The 23,406-nt window shown below is 40.1% G+C and overlaps 1 protein-coding gene across 3 annotated transcripts; it reads right to left on the minus strand.

The window, feature by feature from the left end:
• Positions 1–2,315: 2,315 nt before the first annotated feature.
• On the minus strand, positions 2,316–11,772 carry THOC3 (THO complex subunit 3). 3 transcript variants are annotated; one of them, XM_055079882.1, is made up of 7 exons: positions 11,444–11,757; positions 10,488–10,644; positions 8,845–9,049; positions 5,577–5,738; positions 5,357–5,457; positions 4,809–4,843; positions 2,824–2,910 (listed from the first exon to the last, which is right to left on the minus strand). In XM_055079882.1, exons 1-6 carry the CDS (start codon positions 11,708–11,710, stop codon positions 4,812–4,814), a joined length of 924 nt encoding a protein of 307 aa, XP_054935857.1. In that variant the 5' UTR covers positions 11,711–11,757; the 3' UTR covers positions 2,824–2,910; positions 4,809–4,811. The 3 variants fall into 3 exon arrangements, with proteins under 3 accessions (XP_007124695.1, XP_054935857.1, XP_007124696.1); XM_007124633.2 differs by lacking the exon at positions 4,809–4,843 and having other exon boundaries at positions 2,316–2,910; positions 11,444–11,772; XM_007124634.4 differs by lacking the exon at positions 2,824–2,910 and having other exon boundaries at positions 2,917–4,843.
• Between the last annotated feature and the right edge of the window lie 11,634 nt (positions 11,773–23,406).

Raw genomic sequence — 23,406 nt, forward strand, 5'->3', positions numbered from 1 at the left:
CAATATATGCAAATCAATCAATGTGATAAACCATATTAACAAATTGAAGAAGAAAAATGATATGATCATCTCAATAGATGCAGAAAAAGCTTTTGACAAAATTCAACACCCATTTATGATAAAAACTCTCCAGAAAGTGGGCATAGAGGGAACCTACCGCAACATAATAAAGGCCACATACGACAAACCCACAGCAAACATCATTCTCAATGGAGAAAAACTAAGATCAGGAACAAGACAAAGATGTCCACTCACCACTTTTATTCAACATAGTTTTGGAAGTCCTAGCCATGGCAGTCAGAGAGGAAAAAGAAATAAAAGGAATACAAATTTGCTGGGTGGGTGGGGGTGGTGGTGTGATGAATTGGGCCATTGGGATTGACATGCATACACTGATGTGTATAAAATTGATGACTAATAAGAACCTGCTGTATAAAAAAATAAATAAAATAAAATTCAAAAAAAAAGGAATACAAATTGGAAAAGAAGTAAAAAAAAATGTCACTGTTTGCAGATGACATGATACTATACATAGAGAATCCTATAGATGCCACCAGAAAACTACTAGAGCTAATCAATGAATATGGTAAATTTGCAGGATACAAAATTAATGCACAGAAATCTCTTGCATTCTTATACACTAATGATGAAAAATCTGAAAGAGAAATTAAGGAAACACACCCATTCACCATTGCAACAAAAAGAATAAAATACCTAGGAATAAACCTTCCTAAGGAGAAAAAAGATTTGAATGCAGAAAACTATAAGACACTGATGAAAGAAATTAAAGATCATACCAACAGATGGAGAGATGTACCATGGTCTTGGACTGGAAGAATCAATATTGTGAAAATGACTATGCTACCCAAAGGAATCTACAAATTACCAATGGCAACTAGAACAAAAAAATCTTAACATTTGTATGGAGACACAAAAGACCCCGAATAGCTAAAGCGGTCTTGAGGGAAAAAAGTGGAGCTGGAGGAATCAGACTCCCTGACTTCAGACTATACTACAAAGCTACAGTAATCAAGACAATATGGTACTGGCACAAAAACAGAAACATAGATCAACGGAACAGGATAGAAATCCCAGTGATAAACCCACGCACTTATGGTCAACTAATCTATGACAAAGGAGGCAAGGATATACAATGGATAAAAAACAGTCTCTTCAATAAGTGGTGCTGGGAAAACTGGACAGCTACATGTAAAAGAATGAAAAAAAAAAAATGCATTAGAGACCTAAATGTAAGACTGGACACTATAAAACTCTTAGAGGAAAACACAGGCAGAACTTTGACATAAATCACAGCAAGATCTTTTTTGATCCTTGATCCTAGAGTAATGGAAATAAAAACAAAAATAAACAAATGGGACCTAATGAAACTTCAAAGCTTTTGCACAGCTCATGCAGCTCAATATTAAAAAAACAAACAACCCAATCCAAAAATGGGCAGAAGACCTAAATAGACATTTCTCCAAAGAAGACATACAGATGGCCAAGAAGCATATGAAAAGCTGCTCAACATCATTAATTACTGGAGAAATACAAATCAAAACTACAATGAGGTATCACCTCACACCATTTACAACGGGCATCATCCGAAAATCTACAAACAACAATGCTGGAGAGCGTGTGGAGAAAAGGGAACCCTCTTGAACTGTTGGTGGGAATGTAACTTGATACAGCCACTATGGAGAACAGTATGGAGGTTCCTTAAAAAACTAAAAATAGAACTACCATACAAGCCAGTAATCCCACTACTGGGCGTATAGCCAGAGAACACCATAATTCAAAAAGACATATGCACCCCAATGTTCACTGCAGCACTGTTTACAATAGTCAGGACATGGAAGCAACCTAAATGCCCATCGACAGATGAATGGATAAAGACGATGTGGTACATATATACAATGGAATATTACTCAGCCATAAAAAGGAATGAAATTGGGTTATCTGTAGAGACGTGGATGGATATAGAGACTGTCATACAGAGTGAAGTCAGAAAGAGAAAAACAAATATTGTATATTAACGCAGATATGTGGAACCTAGAAATATGGTACAGATGAACCGGTTTGCAGGGCAGAAATTGAGACACAGACGTAGAGAACAAACGTATGGACACCAAGGGGGCAAAGTGGCGGGGCGTGGTCTTGTGATGAATTGGGAGATTGGGATTGACATGTATACACTAATATGTATAAAATGGATAACTAATAAGAACCTGCTGTATAAAAAAATAAAATAAATTTTTTTAAAAAATAAGAAAATAATAATGATAATGTTACCATAATTTTTAAAGTCCTAGAAGTCCCATAATTAAAAAGTGTTTTATTAAATGCTCAATTCTCAACAGTAAATGTATTTCTTTTTTATTATAAAAAATCTCCATCCCCGTCTCACCCTTCCTCACCCACCCCTTCAAACTAGGTGGCAAGCAGAAGCAAGCCCAACAAAGTCCACCATATCCCCAAAAGCACAAAGACAGGAGGTCCCCACAGGACAAGGTATGCTGGTGTCATCACTGCAGAGCCCTCCTGCAGGGGGCAAGGAACGGGAACAGCTACCATAACAAATACGAAGGAAACTGGAATGGGCAGCCTGACAAAAGACTTGTATAATTTATACCAATTTATAAATACTTTAGGTGCCCACCAACTCCAAGAGAACAGACCAAACTAACTATACAATGGAAGCCTCTGCCTGGAGGCCTGGGCCTCCTCCATACATCAGGTCCCCCTATCAGGAATCATTAGGAAGCCCAAAAAGTTTCACAGTTCCAGCTTCCCGACTGCTGTCATATTTGCCATCTTTGTCATCACAGGCAAATGCCAGCAGAGGCCTTTTGGGGTGCCAAGCCACGGTGAAGGTGGGGGACTCACACTGTACCTCCCACAGCTTGTCTCCTATAAAAATCAATATAGAGAAACCAATCAATACATTAATAATAAGAGACCATACTCATTAAGTACTTACCTACATTAAATCATTTAATCTGCTTAATAACCCTATAGGATAAGTACAATTACTACCCTATTTTGCAGAGAACACTGAGGCGCAGAGGGGTCATGAGGCAGTGGGTGGCAGAGCAGGATGTGAACGCAGGCCAGTTAACTTAAGAGCTTGTGCTCTGAACCCAATTCTACCCTTCCTGAAAAAACAACAGCAGCTGTTTGTTGAGCACCCCTTATGAATCAGATGGATTATACTTTTATCTTAATAAAGTATAATGACAATCCAGCAAGGCAATTAATGATTTTAAACCCCATTTTATAAAGAAACAGGTGACTGAACAGTTAAGTCACACCTCAAGGAAGCAGCAGGGAAAAAAAAAAGGGAAACAGCAGAGTTTCAGGAAGTTTCAGGAAGAAACAGGAAGTCAGCCTGTTTCCAAAGCCACAGATCTTTCTACTAAACCACAATGACTTGCAAATAGATTTCTTTTTCCAAAAATGTTTTCTTCCTACTTGTGGAAATTAAACATAATTTTTCCAAAGCCATTTTTTTTAGTCCTGCTTAACTTTTTTTCAACCTTAGAGTTAAGATTAATGTAGTAAAATGTTCACAGTGTGGTGATTTAAAAATGCATGATACACTGAATTATACACTTCAAACTCGTCAACTATATGGTATGTGAATTGTATTTGAATAAAGCTGTTTTTATATATATATATATATATATATACACACACATATGCATATATACGTGTGTGTATGTGTATAAAGAAAAAGATTTTTTTATTGAAGTATAGTTGATTTACAATACTGTGTTAGTTTCAGGTGTCGAGCATGTACAGCAAAGTGATTTAGTTTTGTTTTGTTTCATTTCTTTTTTTTTCAGATCACTTTCCATTACAGGTTATTACAAGGTATTGAATATAGTTCCCTGCAGTACACAGTGAATCCATGTTGCTTATTTATCTTACATAGAGTAGTTTGTATCTGTTAATCCCATACTCCTAATTTATCCCTCCCCCGACTCCCTTTCCCCTTTAGCAAACCATAAGTGTGTTTTCTATGTCTGTGAGTCTGTTTCTGCTTTGTATATAGTTGTTTTTTTCCTTTAAGTAATCTATTTCAGGGACAGTTAACTGCTCTTCATAATGCTAGGATCTGGCAATCTATAGCCACATGTCTGAGCAAATTTCTGTGTTACACAGACATAAAAAATGGTGTCGGAGGCTGCTACTCCCCTTCCATTTCCCTTTCGGCCTTTAACTCCATGCATGCGTCGCTGCTGAGAGTAAACACTGCAATAACCCTTCTGTAAGGAAGTTTGGTTCCTGACAAGATGTGAGCAGTTTGGACTCAGCAATCCCAATTCAGTGGTTTACCCAAAAGGATGACTACATAAGTAAAATGATACTCATCAAAGAATCATTTATAATGGTGTAAAGACCAGAAGCCATCTAAGAGTGGGGCAGCTTAGGTATGTACTGGTATAACCAATGGAATTCTAAACCCCATTAAAAACAGCAGTAGAGCTCAACAGCCATCACCATGTAAGAAGCTGTAAGATCCTGCAGGTGAGGAGGGAGGGCCCCGGAGCAGCAGAAGAGCATGCCTGCATCACATGAACACGAGGGGACAGGAAGGAGCTGCATGTCTGGATGGCTGGACAATGCTCACCAAAATGTTATCAAGAGTGGCACTCTTTAAATCGTGGAATGTCAAGCTTTTTACTTTCTTTGAAGTTTTCTATATAGTTTGAATTCTTTTAATAAAGTATCATGTATTTCCAAAAACAATAAAGCTACGTTAAAAAATAAATCTGGAGAAATTCTTTTGTAAAATGAATACTCACCTCTCATTTTTCTATTTTCAAGTTCTGTTTTGTTGCTTTTTAAAACAAATCACATATATTTTAATAATTTCTTAAATTATAAAATGTATATATGTATTTTTTAAGTCCACATACAGGAAAAAGATAGAAATATCCTGCAATGCTAAAAGAGGTTGTAAAGGGTGTGATCATTCATTCATTCATTCATTCATCCATCCATCCATGCATTTATTCATTCATTCTTCTCCATTTCTGTATTTTAACAATTCTGCTATAATGGAAGAATTAAAACTGAATAAAACGCAAAATATTTTCTTTAATCACCCTCTTTCAGACCTGCTCCTTTCTTTCCTAACTCTTTGCTCCCTCCATTACCTGACTACAATAGTCATAATAAACAAACTTGCCTTAAGGAGTTTGTGCTAATGCTGGCATTTATACTAATACCCATTTATGCTAATGCTGGCAAAGTAGTAATGAGCAGAGATGAAAACACATGACAGGAGAAGGCCTGATGGCCAGAAATGAAAGACAGAGGAGTCTCATTAAGGTAGTGAGGGTATAGTTACCTGTCTCTACTTCAGCAATGTCGATGAAATGATCTTCCGATGCCGATGCCAGCATTTTCCCATCATGGCTAAAACTGAGGGTCCTCACAGGCCAATCCAGCCTATAACAGAGTAGACAGAGGAGACATTAAAATAACCCAGTGAGAGAAGGGCCCAGTTTCACCCAACATGACATAAAACGAATTTATCTAACAAGAAAAGTGCTGGCAGAGTTGCTTACCTGGAAAAGCACCTAACACACACTAACTCATCTACATCCCAGAGGCTGACCAAAGCATCTGCGCTTCCTGTAGCAAAATACTTCCCCATGGGGTCAAACTTGATACAGATGCAGTTGGATGGATGGGCGTTGATAGACTGCACAGGCTTCAGCTCTGGGTAGCTGAGAAACAAGACAGACAGCAATCAAACTGGGGGAAGAGGACCGTGGTACTAAGATGTTAAGAGGAAACACTAAGAAGAAAATGGAAGTAAGACAACAGAACAAATATCAAAGACTGGAATTTCAAAACAACTTTCCTGAAATAAAAAGATGTCAAACAATATACTGAAACACCACGTACCTGAGAATATGAACCCAAACTAACCAACAGGAAGACGTATGGTAGTAAAATTACTGGACTTTAAATTAGATTGCCATCAGACTTTTTGACAGTAACACTTTATGTGAAAAGAAAATGGAGTAACATACTTAAGATAGACCAGCAAGAATATATGAATTGAAATTTTTGTATCTAGCAAAACTATTAATTATAAAAAGTTCAAATAATAAGCACAATATAATAAAGTATCTTAAAGTTTTAGAAGTATATAAGCTATAATAAGTATGAATTCAGGGAATCTTGTTCCCCTGAACTCTTCCTGAGGAATCAAAACTGGAAAATGAGTTTTGATAATCAATGACTAGAGATGTACCAGACTTACCAGACTGGTAATGAGCATTAAATATGTAGTTTCTTGTGGAAATTATATATGTTTAAGGTATAATATGTAATAGCTGTATAATCTGACAATATATAGTATTAACTATTTTTTTTTAATGGAGGAAGAATGAGGAAAGCATATTCAAAAAGCAAAATTTACTATTTTAAGCAATCAGATTGGTGGTGGTGGTGCTAGTATTGTTACTCTGAAATATCTGTATGTGTAACAAGGGATGAAGGTAATAAGCAACCATGGGATATTCAAATTCTATAATCCCCTGCATCTCTGAGAACCAGAACACTCAGTTTGGAAGGAAAGAGATTTTAACTGGAAGTTATCAGTATGAATTCACAAAGTATTTTATCTTTAAGTTATATACAATACATATACTTCTTAGCTCTGTCCACTGGAAAGGTCTAGAAACAGTCAACCCAACAATATGGACATTCCTAGCTCCAATATTATTTTCTAGTAAAAGAATCCAGGAATTCTCAGAGAATTTTCTGATTAAAGATTTGAGGCAGGAAAAACACAAGATGAACCTGGCATATCTTGTCATACCAGAGAGCAAGAAACTGAAGACTAATAGGATTATGTCAAAAAAAAAACTCAAGAACCAACTTGAAGAGGATCCCATTTGCCAAAAATAAGATAATTTGAGCTTCAATAAGGATAATGATTACAATACACTGAAACCCTTCTACCATGCTTATATCCATAAGTCCATAATGATTCTTTTTTATTTAAAAAACCCTAGCTGATCATCTTTGGAGGTGATAGAGAACTAATTCATTACCTAATGACAAAGGGAAAGAATGAAGCATTTATCCTACCTTCTCTAAATGAACTATATTCCTGGGTAACCAAACAGATGAGAGGAAATGTCTCTTAAATTCCAACAAATAAGCAAGCATTTGGAATCAGCAAAATCCAGACTGGGACAAGCTCCACAGGTTAACAGCCTGCTTTTCAACAGCTAAGTTCTAAGTAAAAGAAAGGGATGGAGGGGGACTCCGTAGTTTAGCTGACTTAAAAGGCATATCAAACTTTTTTAAGTGGGCAAAATTAGAGTATCTAGAGATGCACACTTGGTGGCTAAAACTACAAAGAAATATTACAAAAATCAAGACAATGTTTTTGGGGGAGGTGGTTTTAATTAGGAAGGACAAAGCCCATGGCAAGGCTTCTGAGGTGGCCAGCAAAGTACTATTTCTTGACCTGGTGGGGTTACACAGGTGTTAAGCATATAATAGTTCATTAAGCTACACATTTATATTTCAGGGTTTTCTATATCTGTTTTATTTTCTAATAAAAAAGCTTTAAAAAAAAAAAACACTGCCTACAGAATAAAGTTCAAGTTGCTATGCATAGAATTCCAGACCCAAATAACCTGGTCTCAAATTATACTTCAGCTTTATCTTCCCGTTTCAGGATGTCTCTCTTCAGACACCTTATCTGCCACCACTCCCAGCAACCCTGATCTACCAACTACTCTCTAAATAAACCATGCTAATTCTCACTTGTTTTGTCCATTGTGCAGTTCCCTTTTGCTGATTCTTAAAATTCAACTAATCTTTCACGGTCAAGCTCAGAAGCTGCCTCCTTCAACCCCCAACTCCCAAAATCAATATAAGTTTCTTTCCTTGGGATTCTACAGCAAACTCCCAGCCTCTCACACAGAGCCTATTTCATTCTGCCTTGCATTGCTCACCCAAGATAACAGAAAGAACAGAATCAGACAGATCTCAATTTCAATTCCACAGTTTCATTCATTTAGAGAATATTCACTGAGATCCTAATTTTGTGTAGCAGATACTGGGCTAGGCACTAGGGATTCAACAGTAAACAAGTTAAATACAGTCCCTACCTTCATGGAGTTTACAGTCTAATGGAAGATACAGAGAAGTAAACATGCAGTTATAATGTAGAATGAGAAATGCTTCCAACAGGAAGTACACAAAATAAGTTTCTAACCTTGTGGGTGAAGATGGCTTCCCTGGAGGGGAAGTGATATTTAAGTGGAGACTTTAAGGGTACGAATTAGCTATAATTCCAAGTGCATCCCGTTCTAGTGCTCACCAGCCGACTAGTGACTCTGAGTCCCTGATCCTCATCTGTGAAATGGGAAGCACACCATCGACTCCCTAGGATTTCTCTGAGGACTCAGTAAAATATAAGGTGCCTAGTTCAAAGGTGCTCAAGAGAGGTTAGAATTCTTTATTACTACAGTTGAACCTTGAACAAGAAGGTTAGGGGTGCCAATTCTCTGCACACTCAAAAATCTACATATAACTTAGTTGGTCCTCCGTATCCACAGTTCCTCTGTATCCAAGGTTCCACATCCCAGATTCAACCAACCCCGGATCAGGTAGGACTGTAATATTTGCTCTTGAAAAAAATCCACATATAAGTAGACCTGAGCAGTTCAGATCCGTGTTGTTCAAAGGTCAACTGTATTAGTCCTTTTGGGTCCTTCAGGATAGACTCACATCTAATTCACCTTGGTATCCACCACAGCACCCAGTGCAAAGATATGACAGTCCCTTAAGCTAGAACCCCCTCACCTGAGTATGTTGATACAACCATTGCCATTTGTCAGGAAGAACATGTTATTGTCATTGTTCCAGGAGATTTCATTGACCTCAAACTTGAACTGCTCCTCCGCTTTGGAACGGTGTGTCTTGGCATCAATGAACGTCACCACATCATCCTTGTTGCCTACAGCAATGGTCTGTCCATCGGGACTCCAGCAGATATTGATGTTCTCCCCTGGGAACCCACATATAATCAGCAAGATAATGTTAGCCCATAATCCTCCAGAAGTTTATTTTGTTATCATAGAAAAACTAGAGCTATCGCCAGAGCTCATTCACTAAGGTCCTCGTCAACAGAAGGGAACTACCACTTACAAATCAACTGGGAGTCCAGCACATTCATCTACAAATTTCCCCCTTTAGTTCTCACGTTTCTTTAAGGGACACTTTTTACCCCCATTTTACAGATGAAAAAATGTAAGAGAAATGAGCCAAGGTGTCAAAGCTGTGAAGTAACAGAGCCAAGATCTAAACCCAGACTTGACACCAAAGCCTCTAACTATCTTACACCAGCACTCTTACACCAGCACTTACACCAGCACTTCCCAACTCCAGTCATTCACATGCCATTTTCACAATTTTTGTACTATCCATGTAACAGCTATACTTTTCTTCATTCAAGATTTTTATTAAAATTGACCCCCCAAATTTTTACTTAAAAGCTTCACTTTAGCAATAAATTCTATGGGCTAGTTCTTTTTTTCTAGTAGGCATTAAAATATATACACAATCAGTTTTTAATGTTCATCCATATACCACCTAAATCACTCACATATCACCAGTTGTCTAGTTGGGGAAACCACATCATCCCACCTCCAGGTACAAGTCTTGCCAACAAAGTCCAGTAGCCCACACTGAATACATCAATTAAAAATTTCATCAACTTTACTGATTCTAAGATGCATATTTTTTCACACTTTATTACCTATAATGTATCTTAGAATGCATCAGGATACATCTCAAAATTTTCGGTGTATCATGACTATATGATAAATAAAACTTTATTTTCTTTCCTAATGGTCCATAAAATACTGATGTATCTTATAATCAATAACATCTTAGTCAATAAAATTTAATAAAGGGCCTCAAGGTTTATAAGGTAATACGTGGTGAAGAACAGTCTGTAAATGTACTGCACAACTTCCAGGTCATTTTCTCCCAGACCATCAAAGCCATTTATTCCAAGATCAGCCATTCTAGCCTATCAGCAGTTTCCCAAATTCTCCATTCCTTTGCACATGCTGTTCCCTGCTAGAGCTGCCCACCCAATGCACCCTGACCACTAAATCTATATGGCTACCCTAAGAGTTTGCTCAAATTCTGTAAGGCCCTCCCTATCTCCCCCAGGCAGACTTAAGCATTTCCATTCTGGGTATCCACTTTGTAGACCTCTCCATTATAGGATGACCACGTCATATTACGTTAGTGGTTTTTTTTATACATATGTCTCTCTCCCTGCACTAAACCCTAACATCATTGGAGCTGGAAACTGTCTTATTCAGCTCAGGATGTCCCATACCTACAGGGTCATGCACAGAGAAGATACTTGAAAAGTGCTTGTTGAATGACTATAAGTGGCTTATCTTCCTAGTGCCCACTCTCTGAATAGTCACCTTTAGTGTTCACAGTGGCAATGCATTTTGTAGTCCTCACATCCCAGATGCGAATGGTTTTGTCTCCAGATGCAGTGACAAAGAGATCAGGATTACTTGGATGCCAACAGAGCTGGTCCACACTATCCCCATGTCCCCGATAATTGTTTTCTTTGACCTAAAAGAACAGAATACAGATGTCACTTCACCCATATGTACCTGCTTCCCCATGTAACTTCTTAACCTTATTTAAACCGAGCTATCTTGTGACCAACAAAAGTTTGGATAATTAGAGAGTCGAATCCTTCCAAGCCTCTTCCCCCAAACTCCTTCCAATATCCTCCCTCCCTTCCTCCCCAATCAGTCTGAACTGTTCTGAGGATGGGTTCCACATCAATGCCCTTACTCTTGTGCTCTCCCTGGCCTTCCTCCTGCTTTCTGGTTTTCTACTCTTACTCTGCCACCAAGGGGTCCCAACCCACCTGCTCATTGCCACGGAGGCCCTATCATTTTCAGAGAGGCCCTCCTTACCACCACGGTGAGCCCACCACCACTGCCCCTAGCCACCCCTCACCCCCACACAATTCCTCCTACCACTCTCCCACACCCCCACCATCCTCCTCACCGCCCATCCATCCATCCTCCTCACCCCCGGTCTTCACTATCCCCGCACCGCGACTCCCCGCTCATCTTCACACCTCCTTACTACTACACTCCCTACACACCGCCACCTCCCCTAACCACCAGTCCTCCTCTCCACCATGCCCATCTTCACCCCCTACCACCCCAGCCTGTTCACCCCCTCCTCACCCTCACACTCCTCTGTCTCGCATCACACACGCCCCTCATCTCCACACCCCTTCACCCTCCTCCCCTCTCCTCACCTCCACACTCCTCTCCCCCGTTCTCTCCTTGCCACCACACCTCGCTTTACCACAGCCCTTCTCCCTAGCCTGGGCCGGGTCCTAGCGGCTCACCAACCGGTCCTTCTCCAGCAGGAAGACGCTGGCCGTCTTGTCGAAGGACCCCGAGGCCAGGCGACGCCCGTCGCAGCTCCAGGCCACCGAGTGCACCTTGGCGCTGTGCGCCGGGAACTCGCGCGTCTTGCTGTGGCCGCGGAACAGCTCCTGCATCCCGAGCACGTAGCGCGTCGGGCCGCTGGTCACTGAGCACCAGGGAGCCATCGAGCCAGGACCGCTCTGGCCCAGCGCCGAGGGCCCCATGGACGCCGCGGGGATCGCCATACCGAGCTCCCGGACACCGGCTGGGTTGACTCTGCGGGACTACCGTCAGCCCTGCCGCCGCCGCCGCACGCATGCGCGCGGGAGAGCGCCCACTCTTCCGCGCAGCCGCACTGTGGACCACCCAGAAGGGACTACAAGTCCCAGCCTGCAGCACGGGCCCGCCTTTGCCTTTTCAAATAGTCATGGTTCCACTTTAAGTTTCCTTTACAAATAACGGTTAGGAGGTTTTTAGGGTCTTTATTTTCCCCTTACCTACTACTTGGTATATATATTTGTATCCCTGTTTAATCGAAGAAATAAACCAACGCAATTCTTCTAAACCTCCGTTCGCCGTCAGTCAGAAACACCTTTTTTCTAGGGTTGCTCCCCACCTGTCAGCCACTTTTCTTAGAGCTGAAGGCTCTCAGTTTCTTGCTGGAGAAGGACCAGCTGGTGAACTTGTCCCGGATAAAGGGCTAGGAGTTTGTGGGGGCGGGAGGAAAAAGGAGGAGGGGAGGAGGAGGAGAGGGGGGAAGGGGGAGGAGGTGGGGGGGGAGGGGTGGGGGGAGGAGGATGGAGGGGAGGGGCAGGGGAGGGGAGGAAAGAGAGGTGGAGGTGTTGAGAAGGGGTTTGGGGTTGTTTTTAAATATACAAATTCTTTGTTTTTAGAAGGGGCTATATTCACATAATTATATATGCAAAAATATATAAGATACAGAGTGAAAAGTAAATGTCTGCCTGTGTCATGCCCTTTAGACTATTCCCCACACTTCACACCCATACCTTCCAAAAAATATTGTTAAATTTCTTTTGTGGCCTTCCAGAGATAGTTTAAGTGTAAATAAGCACCTTGGGAGAGGTAGATAGGTGTGTGTGTATCCTACCCCACCCCTCAAAATGGTAGCATTCCTTACATAACTTGTTTTCTATGGTAAACATCTGTAAGAAATCATTTCTTTTCAGTATATGCATATGTCTCATTCTTTTCATGGATGCAGTCTTTAATGATATAGATGCATAATAGTTTATTTGACTGATCCCTTTGGTGGACATTTTGTGTCCATGATTTGCTTTTAGGACAATACTGCAGTGAATATCCCTATACAAACTTCATTGTGCACATATGCACTTTTTTATTTGAATAAATATTGCCAAAACACCTGAAGAAGTTTAACAATCTACATTTCCACCAGCTGCATGGGAGAGTGTCATAAGGTCCTAAATACTAAGTGAGTCCACATATAAAGCACAAGGTTCTGAGAGGGGCCTTAGGAAATGAGGCCCTTTTCTTTCCCCAATTCACTTCCCTACCCCTTTAAAACTAGAAATTCTTGGAGACTTCAAAGCTTTTTAGACTCCAAAGAATATTGATGACATCACTGAGATCTTGGGGTGGGAGATTATTTGGTATCTAGTTTTCCCTCCTTAGCTTTCATTTGCAGGAATCTTCTTCATATGCTCGCATATTTTTTTTTCCTACATACACTGAGAATTTATATCTCTTGGTCCCAGATAAGGACACTGAAGAACGAAGAGGTAAAATGTCCTGCTCCAGGTCACATGGTTGGTATTAGAGGTACTGACTTCAAATTCTACACTCTGATTCTTAGTATCTGAAACCTCTAGGTTATAAATGTAATTCTTTGAATTTCTGTATTAATTCTGTATTTTTGTATGTTATGTGTTTTTTATTTAATTTTCCCTGAGTTCTTTTTCTATATTCTGTAAACACAAATGTTAGAAGCAAAGTTGTGATTAAGTGTATCCCACTGCTCTTCACTGAGACAGTTGTAATAGCACATTTCTGGGGACTATCAAACTGAAGTCAGAGAGTCTCAAAGAGATAAAATTCAGGGGAACAGAGGCATGGGCCATTTTTTAAAAAACTTTTTCTTTGGAAAAACTAACAAATTTACAGAAAAGTTGCAAGAGTAGTAAGAGTGCTGTTATTCCCATGGCCCAGGTTCACCTGGTTTTAGCATTTTGTTCCATTTGCTGTGTCTATACATACACGTATTACTCTTTTGCCTAAATGTTTGAGTAAGTTGCATACATCATTATTCTTTACACCTAAATATTTCAATGAGTATTTCCGAAGAATAAGGATATTCTGTTTCCTATCCCTAGCATAGTTATAAGCTTTGGTAATTTGAACAGTAACATAGAATTTAATCTACTGTCTGTATTTCAACTGTGTCAGTTTACCCACTAATATCCTTAGAGCATTTTTCTTCCTCCAGTACAAGATCTAGTCTAGGACTTTACACTGTATCATCTCTCCTTAGTCTCCTTGAATCTATAAAAATTCCCCAGCATTTCCATGCTATTATGATCTTCACATTTTTTGAAAAATATAGTCGATGGACCATTGTTATAGTCCCTTCTGCAACCCAGAAATTCTCTTTGGGAGCTGATCTTTGCTCAGACTCTGCAGGATGTTTTTATATATGGGTGTCAGAGGAACTTGAGTCATTCAGGGCAGAATCAGGTCAAAAATAATAATTCCAGAAATGCCAGGATGTGTAGAGGGAATTTTCAGGGGCCAAGGGAGACATCCTACAGTGAAGGAAGAGTAGATAAGGAAGGAGGGGGGCTTGAAGTATAAGTCCTTTGTTGGTGGGGGACTTTGGAGAAGCTGCTGTTGCAAAAGAAAACAGGAAGGAGCATGTCACTTCTGGCAAATCTTCAACATATAGGTGTGTATTAGTTTAACCAGAGAAGTAAACTAGTGAAAGATATATATTATGGAGATTTATTGCAAGGAATTATTTTATAACACTGTGGGGGTTAGGTAGGCAAGTCTGAAATCCATAGAGCAGGCCATCAGAATGGACAGGCTGGAACTCTCAGGCACTGGCTGAAGGTACTTTCCACAGGTGGGATTTGTTCCCTCAGGGAAGTCTGAGTGCTGCCTTAAAGGCCTTTCGACTGATTGACTCAGGCCCACCCAGATTATGTAAAATAATCTCTTTTATTTAAAGTCAACTGATTATGGATCACATCTATAAAATACTTTCATGGAAATATCTAGATTAGTGTTTGATTGACTAACTGGGGACTGTAGCCTAGCCAAGCTGACACATCAAAAAGACCATTATGGGGTGGGAGAGGTTTGGGTCTCCTGGACAAGGTAGACTCATTACAAAGGTCAGAGAAGTGAGGAAATCAAACTAAGGAAAGGATACAGAGCTTGATTTTAGCAGCTTAGAATTTTAATTATAAAGCTATTACATTTCTATCATATTACCTAGGTAATATTGAAAACTAAAGCAGATCCCCCCACCCAAAAAAATGACCTCATTACTTATTGTGAGAACTGTTTAGGGAGGATTCTGAGAAGACGGCAGAGTAGAAAGAATCACGAATCTGTCTCCCCACATAGACAACAGTTGCACTAGAAGAATCTGTCTGATATAACTGTTTTGGAACTTTGGAGATTACTGAAGGCTTGCAACTTCCAGGAGAAGGCTTGGACAGTAAATTCCAGTTAATTTCAATTTCAGCTCTTAGCACAGTAGCAGCTATGCATCCCCCATCTCCAGCCCCATGGCATGTAGCTGTGCCATGTGTTCCTGGAACAACCTGCACACAACTTATTGGAGTCAGGGTGAGCACAAAGGACCCTGTCCTCTAAATATCAGGGATCTGTGCTCTGATTGCTGATGTCTGCTTCTGATCACAGAGGTACAGACAAAAAGGCAGGCAGCCATTGTTCCTGTACCTCCCTCCCTGCCTGTTGTAAGACCAACCCCCTCTGGGTGAAGTGACTTCCAGGGGATTTAAAAGACCAGTGCAGGGGCTTCCCTGGTGGCGCAGCAGTTGCGCAGCGGTTGCGCGTCCGCCTGCCGATGCAGGGGAACCGGGTTCGCGCCCCGGTCTGGGAGGATCCTACATGCCGCGGAGCGGCTGGGCCTGTGAGCCATGACCGCTGAGCCTAATAGTTTATTTGACTGATCCCTTTGGTGGACATTTTGTGTCCATGATTTGCTTTTAGGACAATACTGCAGTGAATATCCCTATACAAACTTCATTGTGCACATATGCACTTTTTTATTTGAATAAATATTGCCAAAACACCTGAAGAAGTTTAACAATCTACATTTCCACCAGCTGCATGGGAGAGTGTCATAAGGTCCTAAATACTAAGTGAGTCCACATATAAAGCACAAGGTTCTGAGAGGGGCCTTAGGAAATGAGGCCCTTTTCTTTCCCCAATTCACTTCCCTACCCCTTTAAAACTAGAAATTCTTGGAGACTTCAAAGCTTTTTAGACTCCAAAGAATATTGATGACATCACTGAGATCTTGGGGTGGGAGATTATTTGGTATCTAGTTTTCCCTCCTTAGCTTTCATTTGCAGGAATCTTCTTCATATGCTCGCATATTTTTTTTTCCTACATACACTGAGAATTTATATCTCTTGGTCCCAGATAAGGACACTGAAGAACGAAGAGGTAAAATGTCCTGCTCCAGGTCACATGGTTGGTATTAGAGGTACTGACTTCAAATTCTACACTCTGATTCTTAGTATCTGAAACCTCTAGGTTATAAATGTAATTCTTTGAATTTCTGTATTAATTCTGTATTTTTGTATGTTATGTGTTTTTTATTTAATTTTCCCTGAGTTCTTTTTCTATATTCTGTAAACACAAATGTTAGAAGCAAAGTTGTGATTAAGTGTATCCCACTGCTCTTCACTGAGACAGTTGTAATAGCACATTTCTGGGGACTATCAAACTGAAGTCAGAGAGTCTCAAAGAGATAAAATTCAGGGGAACAGAGGCATGGGCCATTTTTTAAAAAACTTTTTCTTTGGAAAAACTAACAAATTTACAGAAAAGTTGCAAGAGTAGTAAGAGTGCTGTTATTCCCATGGCCCAGGTTCACCTGGTTTTAGCATTTTGTTCCATTTGCTGTGTCTATACATACACGTATTACTCTTTTGCCTAAATGTTTGAGTAAGTTGCATACATCATTATTCTTTACACCTAAATATTTCAATGAGTATTTCCGAAGAATAAGGATATTCTGTTTCCTATCCCTAGCATAGTTATAAGCTTTGGTAATTTGAACAGTAACATAGAATTTAATCTACTGTCTGTATTTCAACTGTGTCAGTTTACCCACTAATATCCTTAGAGCATTTTTCTTCCTCCAGTACAAGATCTAGTCTAGGACTTTACACTGTATCATCTCTCCTTAGTCTCCTTGAATCTATAAAAATTCCCCAGCATTTCCATGCTATTATGATCTTCACATTTTTTGAAAAATATAGTCGATGGACCATTGTTATAGTCCCTTCTGCAACCCAGAAATTCTCTTTGGGAGCTGATCTTTGCTCAGACTCTGCAGGATGTTTTTATATATGGGTGTCAGAGGAACTTGAGTCATTCAGGGCAGAATCAGGTCAAAAATAATAATTCCAGAAATGCCAGGATGTGTAGAGGGAATTTTCAGGGGCCAAGGGAGACATCCTACAGTGAAGGAAGAGTAGATAAGGAAGGAGGGGGGCTTGAAGTATAAGTCCTTTGTTGGTGGGGGACTTTGGAGAAGCTGCTGTTGCAAAAGAAAACAGGAAGGAGCATGTCACTTCTGGCAAATCTTCAACATATAGGTGTGTATTAGTTTAACCAGAGAAGTAAACTAGTGAAAGATATATATTATGGAGATTTATTGCAAGGAATTATTTTATAACACTGTGGGGGTTAGGTAGGCAAGTCTGAAATCCATAGAGCAGGCCATCAGAATGGACAGGCTGGAACTCTCAGGCACTGGCTGAAGGTACTTTCCACAGGTGGGATTTGTTCCCTCAGGGAAGTCTGAGTGCTGCCTTAAAGGCCTTTCGACTGATTGACTCAGGCCCACCCAGATTATGTAAAATAATCTCTTTTATTTAAAGTCAACTGATTATGGATCACATCTATAAAATACTTTCATGGAAATATCTAGATTAGTGTTTGATTGACTAACTGGGGACTGTAGCCTAGCCAAGCTGACACATCAAAAAGACCATTATGGGGTGGGAGAGGTTTGGGTCTCCTGGACAAGGTAGACTCATTACAAAGGTCAGAGAAGTGAGGAAATCAAACTAAGGAAAGGATACAGAGCTTGATTTTAGCAGCTTAGAATTTTAATTATAAAGCTATTACATTTCTATCATATTACCTAGGTAATATTGAAAACTAAAGCAGATCCCCCCACCCAAAAAAATGACCTCATTACTTATTGTGAGAACTGTTTAGGGAGGATTCTGAGAAGACGGCAGAGTAGAAAGAATCACGAATCTGTCTCCCCACATAGACAACAGTTGCACTAGAAGAATCTGTCTGATATAACTGTTTTGGAACTTTGGAGATTACTGAAGGCTTGCAACTTCCAGGAGAAGGCTTGGACAGTAAATTCCAGTTAATTTCAATTTCAGCTCTTAGCACAGTAGCAGCTATGCATCCCCCATCTCCAGCCCCATGGCATGTAGCTGTGCCATGTGTTCCTGGAACAACCTGCACACAACTTATTGGAGTCAGGGTGAGCACAAAGGACCCTGTCCTCTAAATATCAGGGATCTGTGCTCTGATTGCTGATGTCTGCTTCTGATCACAGAGGTACAGACAAAAAGGCAGGCAGCCATTGTTCCTGTACCTCCCTCCCTGCCTGTTGTAAGACCAACCCCCTCTGGGTGAACTGACTTCCAGGGGATTTAAAAGACCAGTGCAGGGGCTTCCCTGGTGGCGCAGCAGTTGCGCAGCGGTTGCGCGTCCGCCTGCCGATGCAGGGGAACCGGGTTCGCGCCCCGGTCTGGGAGGATCCCACATGCCGCGGAGCGGCTGGGCCTGTGAGCCATGGCCGCTGAGCCTGCGCGTCCAGAGCCTGTCCTCCGCAACGGGAGAGGCCACAGCAGAGGGAGGCCCGCATACCACAAAAAAAAATAAAAATAAAAGACCAGTGCCTTTTTATTCCCTCCTTTCATTTTTCTCTTTTTCCCTTTTTGGGAGCCAGACATAAAAAGACTAGGACATTCTAAAACAACTGCATATACAGGGAAAATTGAAATGTAAATGTTGTGCCCAGGGAAAGGCTCAGAAAAGACCTGAGAAGATCTTATTTATACTTCAGGCTGATCATCTGCACAGGGAGAGCCTACAACAATCAAAAACAGAAATAATGAATAAAAACAATGACAAAAAACAGAAAATCCTGGGAAAGGGGGAAGATCTGATTTCTAGAATTACCACATTATTAGATTCAAATTTTCCAATTTTCAAGAAAAAAAAATCACAAGCCATACAAAGAAACCAAAAAGTTAGCCCATTCAAAGAAAGATAGAAACATCAATAGAAACTGTTCCTAAAAAGATCTGATGGCAGATATACTAGAAAAAGACTTTAAACAACGGTCTTAAAAATGCTTGAAAATTAAAGGAAGATATGGACAAAGCCAAGAGGAAAACAATATGAGAACAAAATGAAAATATCAGTAAAGATATAGAAAACCTAAAAAAGAAACCAAAAAGAAATTTTGGAACTGAAAAGTTTGACAACTGAAATGAAAAATTCACTACAGGGATTCAAAGGAAGATTGAGCAGGCAGGAGAAAGAATTGGTGAACTTGAAGATAAGATTATGGAAATTATCAAATCTGAGTAACGGGGGGAAAAAAGATTGAAGAAAAATGAACAGAGCCTGAGGAACCTGTGGGACACTATCAAGTGTACCAACGTATGTGTTGTTTGGTGAGGGGGGGGTCCCAGAGGGAGAAGAAAGAGATAAAGGGGCAGATAACATATTTGAATAAATAATGACTGGAAATTTCCCAAATTCAATGAAAGATAAATATCCAAGAAGCTCAACAAATTCCAAGTAAGATGAACTCAAAGCACCCACACTGAGATAGATTATAATCAAACTTTCAAATGCCAGGATGGATAAAACAAATGGGGGGGAGGGATAAATTACGAATTGGGAATTAACAGATACACACTACCATATATAAAATAGATAAACAACAAGGACCTACTGTATAGTACAGGGAACTACATTCAGTATCTTGTAATAACCTAAATGGAAACAATCTTAAAAAGAGTACATATATAGGGGCTTCCCTGGTGGCGCAGTGGTTAAGAATCCACCTGCCAGTGCAGGGGACACAGGTTCAAGCCCTGGTCCAGGAAGATCCCACATGCCGCGGAACAGCTAAGCCCATGCACCACAACTACAGAGCCTGCGCTCTAGAGCCCATGAGCTACAGCTACTGAGCCTGCGTGCCACAACTACTGAAGCCCGATCACCTAGAGCCCATGCTCCACAACAAAAGAAGCAACCACAATGAGAAGCCCACACACCACAGCGAAGAGTAGCCCCCGCTAGCTGCAACTAGAGAAAGCCAGCACACAGCAACAAAGACCCAACGCAGCCAAAAATAAATAAATAAATAAATATAAATTTTTTGATAGAGAGTACATATATATATATATGAAACTGATTCACTTTGCTGCAACGAAACACTGTAGATCAGCTATACTTCAATAAAAAATTTTTAAGAGAATCATTGAAAGCTTCAAGAGAAAAGCAACTCATCACATAAAAGGGATTGTCAATAAGATTATAAGCAGGTTTCTCATCAGAAATTTATACGCCAGAAGACAGAGGGCCAATATGTTCAAAGTGCTAAAACAAACAAAAAACTGTCAACAAAGAATCCTACACCTAGTAAAACTGTCCTTGAAAGTGGTGGAGAAATCAAGACATTCCTAGATAAGCAAAAGCTGAAAGAATTTGCTACCACTAGACCTTCCCTGCAAAAAATTTTCAGGAAAATCCTACAGGACGAAAGGAAAGAACGATAGAAAATAACACAAAACCATATGAAGAAATAAAGATCTCAATAAAGGTCTATACATGGGCAACTATAAAAGCTATTATTGTAACAATAGTTTGCAACTCCATATTTTGTTTTCTACATGATTTAAGAGACTAGTACATTTTTTTAAATTATAAGTCTAAAAGCTAATATTGTAACTCCACGTAGAGTTTTCTACATAATTTAAGAGACTAATGCACTTAAAAGAAGTATTAGTTTATGTTTTGGGGCATATGATGTATAAAGATGTAATTTTGTAACATCAACAACTAAAAGGGATGAGAACGAAGCTGATAAAGGAGAAAGTTTTTGTATGTTATTGAGGATAAACTGGTATAAATTCAAATTAGTGTGTTATAACTTTAGGATTTTAAATGTAATCCCCACAGTACCCACAAAGAAAATAGCTACAAGATATGCCAAAACAATAAAAAAGAAAGAAAGAAAATTAAAACTGCCCGGGGCTTACATGTGGAGAGAACATGCAGATGCTCCCCAAAGCTGGAGGAGGCTGCAGGGATGGGGTGAGGGGCCAGAAAGGGCATGAGAGGCAGCAGCACACTGTTGCCATTCCAGGCTTGTGTGGGAGAAGACTGCTGTGTGCCTGTGTCTGTCTGCCCAGACGACTCCAGCCCTTGGTTAATAAAAGGTGTTAATGCCAAGATCCTCCCCAATAAACATCCCACATGCTGGTCTTTGCATCATTCTGCTTCCCTGGAAACTCAACCTGCCAACGTGAGCTAAGAGGTCTTTAAGCAAGAGAATAAAAGCCGTGTGGCTGACAGGGTCTTGGTGCTCCGACCTGGTGTAAGGCCTGGGCCTCTGAGGTGGGAGACCCGAGTTCAGGACATTGGACTGCCAGAGAACTCCTGGCCCCATGGAATATCTATCTGTGAGCACTCTCCCAGGGATCTCCATCTCAACCCTAAGACCCAGCTCCACCCAACGGCCAGCAAGCTCCATTGCTGGACTCCCCATGCCAAACAACTAGCAAAACAGGAACACAACCCCACCCACTAGCTGCCTAAAATCATACTAAGTTCACAGACACCCCAAAACACACCTCCAGACATGGCCTTGCCCACAAGAAAGACTAGATCCAGCCCCACCCACCAAAACATAGGCACCAGTCCCTTCCACCAGGAAGCCGGCACAAGCCACTAAACCAAGCTCACCCACTGGTAACAGACACCAAAAACAAGGGGAATTATGAACCTGTAGCCTGCAAAAAGGAGACCCCAAACACAGTAAGTTCAACAAAATGAGAAGACAGAGAAATATGCAGCAGATGAAGGAGCAATGTAAAAACCCACCAGACCAAACAAATGAAGAGGAAATAGGCAGTCTACCTGAAAAAGAATTGAGAGTAATGATACTAAAGATGATCCAAAATCTTGGAAATAGAATGGAGAAAACTTTACAAGAAACTTTAACAAGGACCTAGAAGAACTAAAGACCAAACAATGATGAACAACACAATAAATGATACTGAAAATACTTTAGAAAGAATCAATAGCAGAATAACTGAGGCAGAAGAATGGATAAGTGACCTGGAAGATAAAATAGTGGAAATAACTACCGCAGAGCAGAATACAGAAAAAAGAATAAAAAGAATCGAGGACGGTCTCAGAGACCTCTGGGACAACATTAAACACACCAACATTCGAATTATAGGGGTGCCAGAAGAAAAAGGAAAAAAAAGGGGTCTGAGAAAATATTTGAAGAGATTAGAGTTGAAAACTTCCCTAACATGGAAAAGGAAATAGTAAATCGTCCAGGAAGTGCAGAGAGTCCCATACAGGATAAATCCAAGGAGAAACATGCCAAGAAATATATTAACCAAACTATCAAAAATTAAATACAAAGAAAAATATTAAAAGAAGCAAGGCAAAAGCAACAAATAACATACAAGGGAATCCCCATAACGTTAACAGCTGATCTTTCAGCAAAAACGCTGCAAGCTAGAAAGGAGTGGCAGGACATATTTAAAGTAATGAAAGGGGAAAACCTACAAACAAGATTACTCTACCCAGCAAGGATCTCATTCAGATTTGACGGAGAAATTAAAACCTTTACAGACAAGCAAAAGCTAATAGAATTCAGCACCACCAAACCGGCTCTACAACAAATGCTAAAGGAACTTCTCTAGGCAGGAAACACAAGAGAAGGAAAAGACCTACAAAAACAAACCCAAAACAATTAAGAAAAGAGTAGTAGGAACATACATATCAATAATTACCTTAAATGTAAATGGATTAAATGCTCCTAACAAAAGACACAGACTGGCTGAATGCATACAAAAACAAGACCTGTATATATACTGTCTACAAGAGACCCACTCCAGACCTAGGGACACATACTGAAAGTGAGGGGATGTAAAAAGATATTCCATGCAAATGGAAATCAAAAGAAAGCTGGAGTAGCAATTCTCATATCAGACAAAATAGACTTTAAAATAAAAACTATTACACTGCATAATGATCAAGGGATCAGTCCAAGAAGAAGATATAATGATTGTCAATATTTATGCACCTAACATAGGAGCACCTCGATACATAAGGCAAATGCTAACAGCCACAAAAGAGGAAATCAACAGTAACACAATAATAGTAGGGGACTTTAACACCCCACTTTCACCAATGGACAGAGCATCCAAAATGAAAATAAATTAGTAAACACTAGCTTTAAATGACACATTAGAAAAGAGGGACTTAATTGATATTTAGAGGACATTCCATCCAAAAACAACAGAATACCTTTTCTTCTCAAGTGCTCATGGAACATTCTCCAGGATAGAGCATATCCTGGGTCACAAATCAAGCCTTGGTAAATTTAAGAAAACTGAAATCATATCAAGCATCT

The sequence above is a fragment of the Physeter macrocephalus genome, chromosome 2 (assembly GCF_002837175.3).
Source record: "Physeter macrocephalus isolate SW-GA chromosome 2, ASM283717v5, whole genome shotgun sequence".
Taxonomy (NCBI): Eukaryota; Metazoa; Chordata; class Mammalia; order Artiodactyla; family Physeteridae; genus Physeter; species Physeter macrocephalus.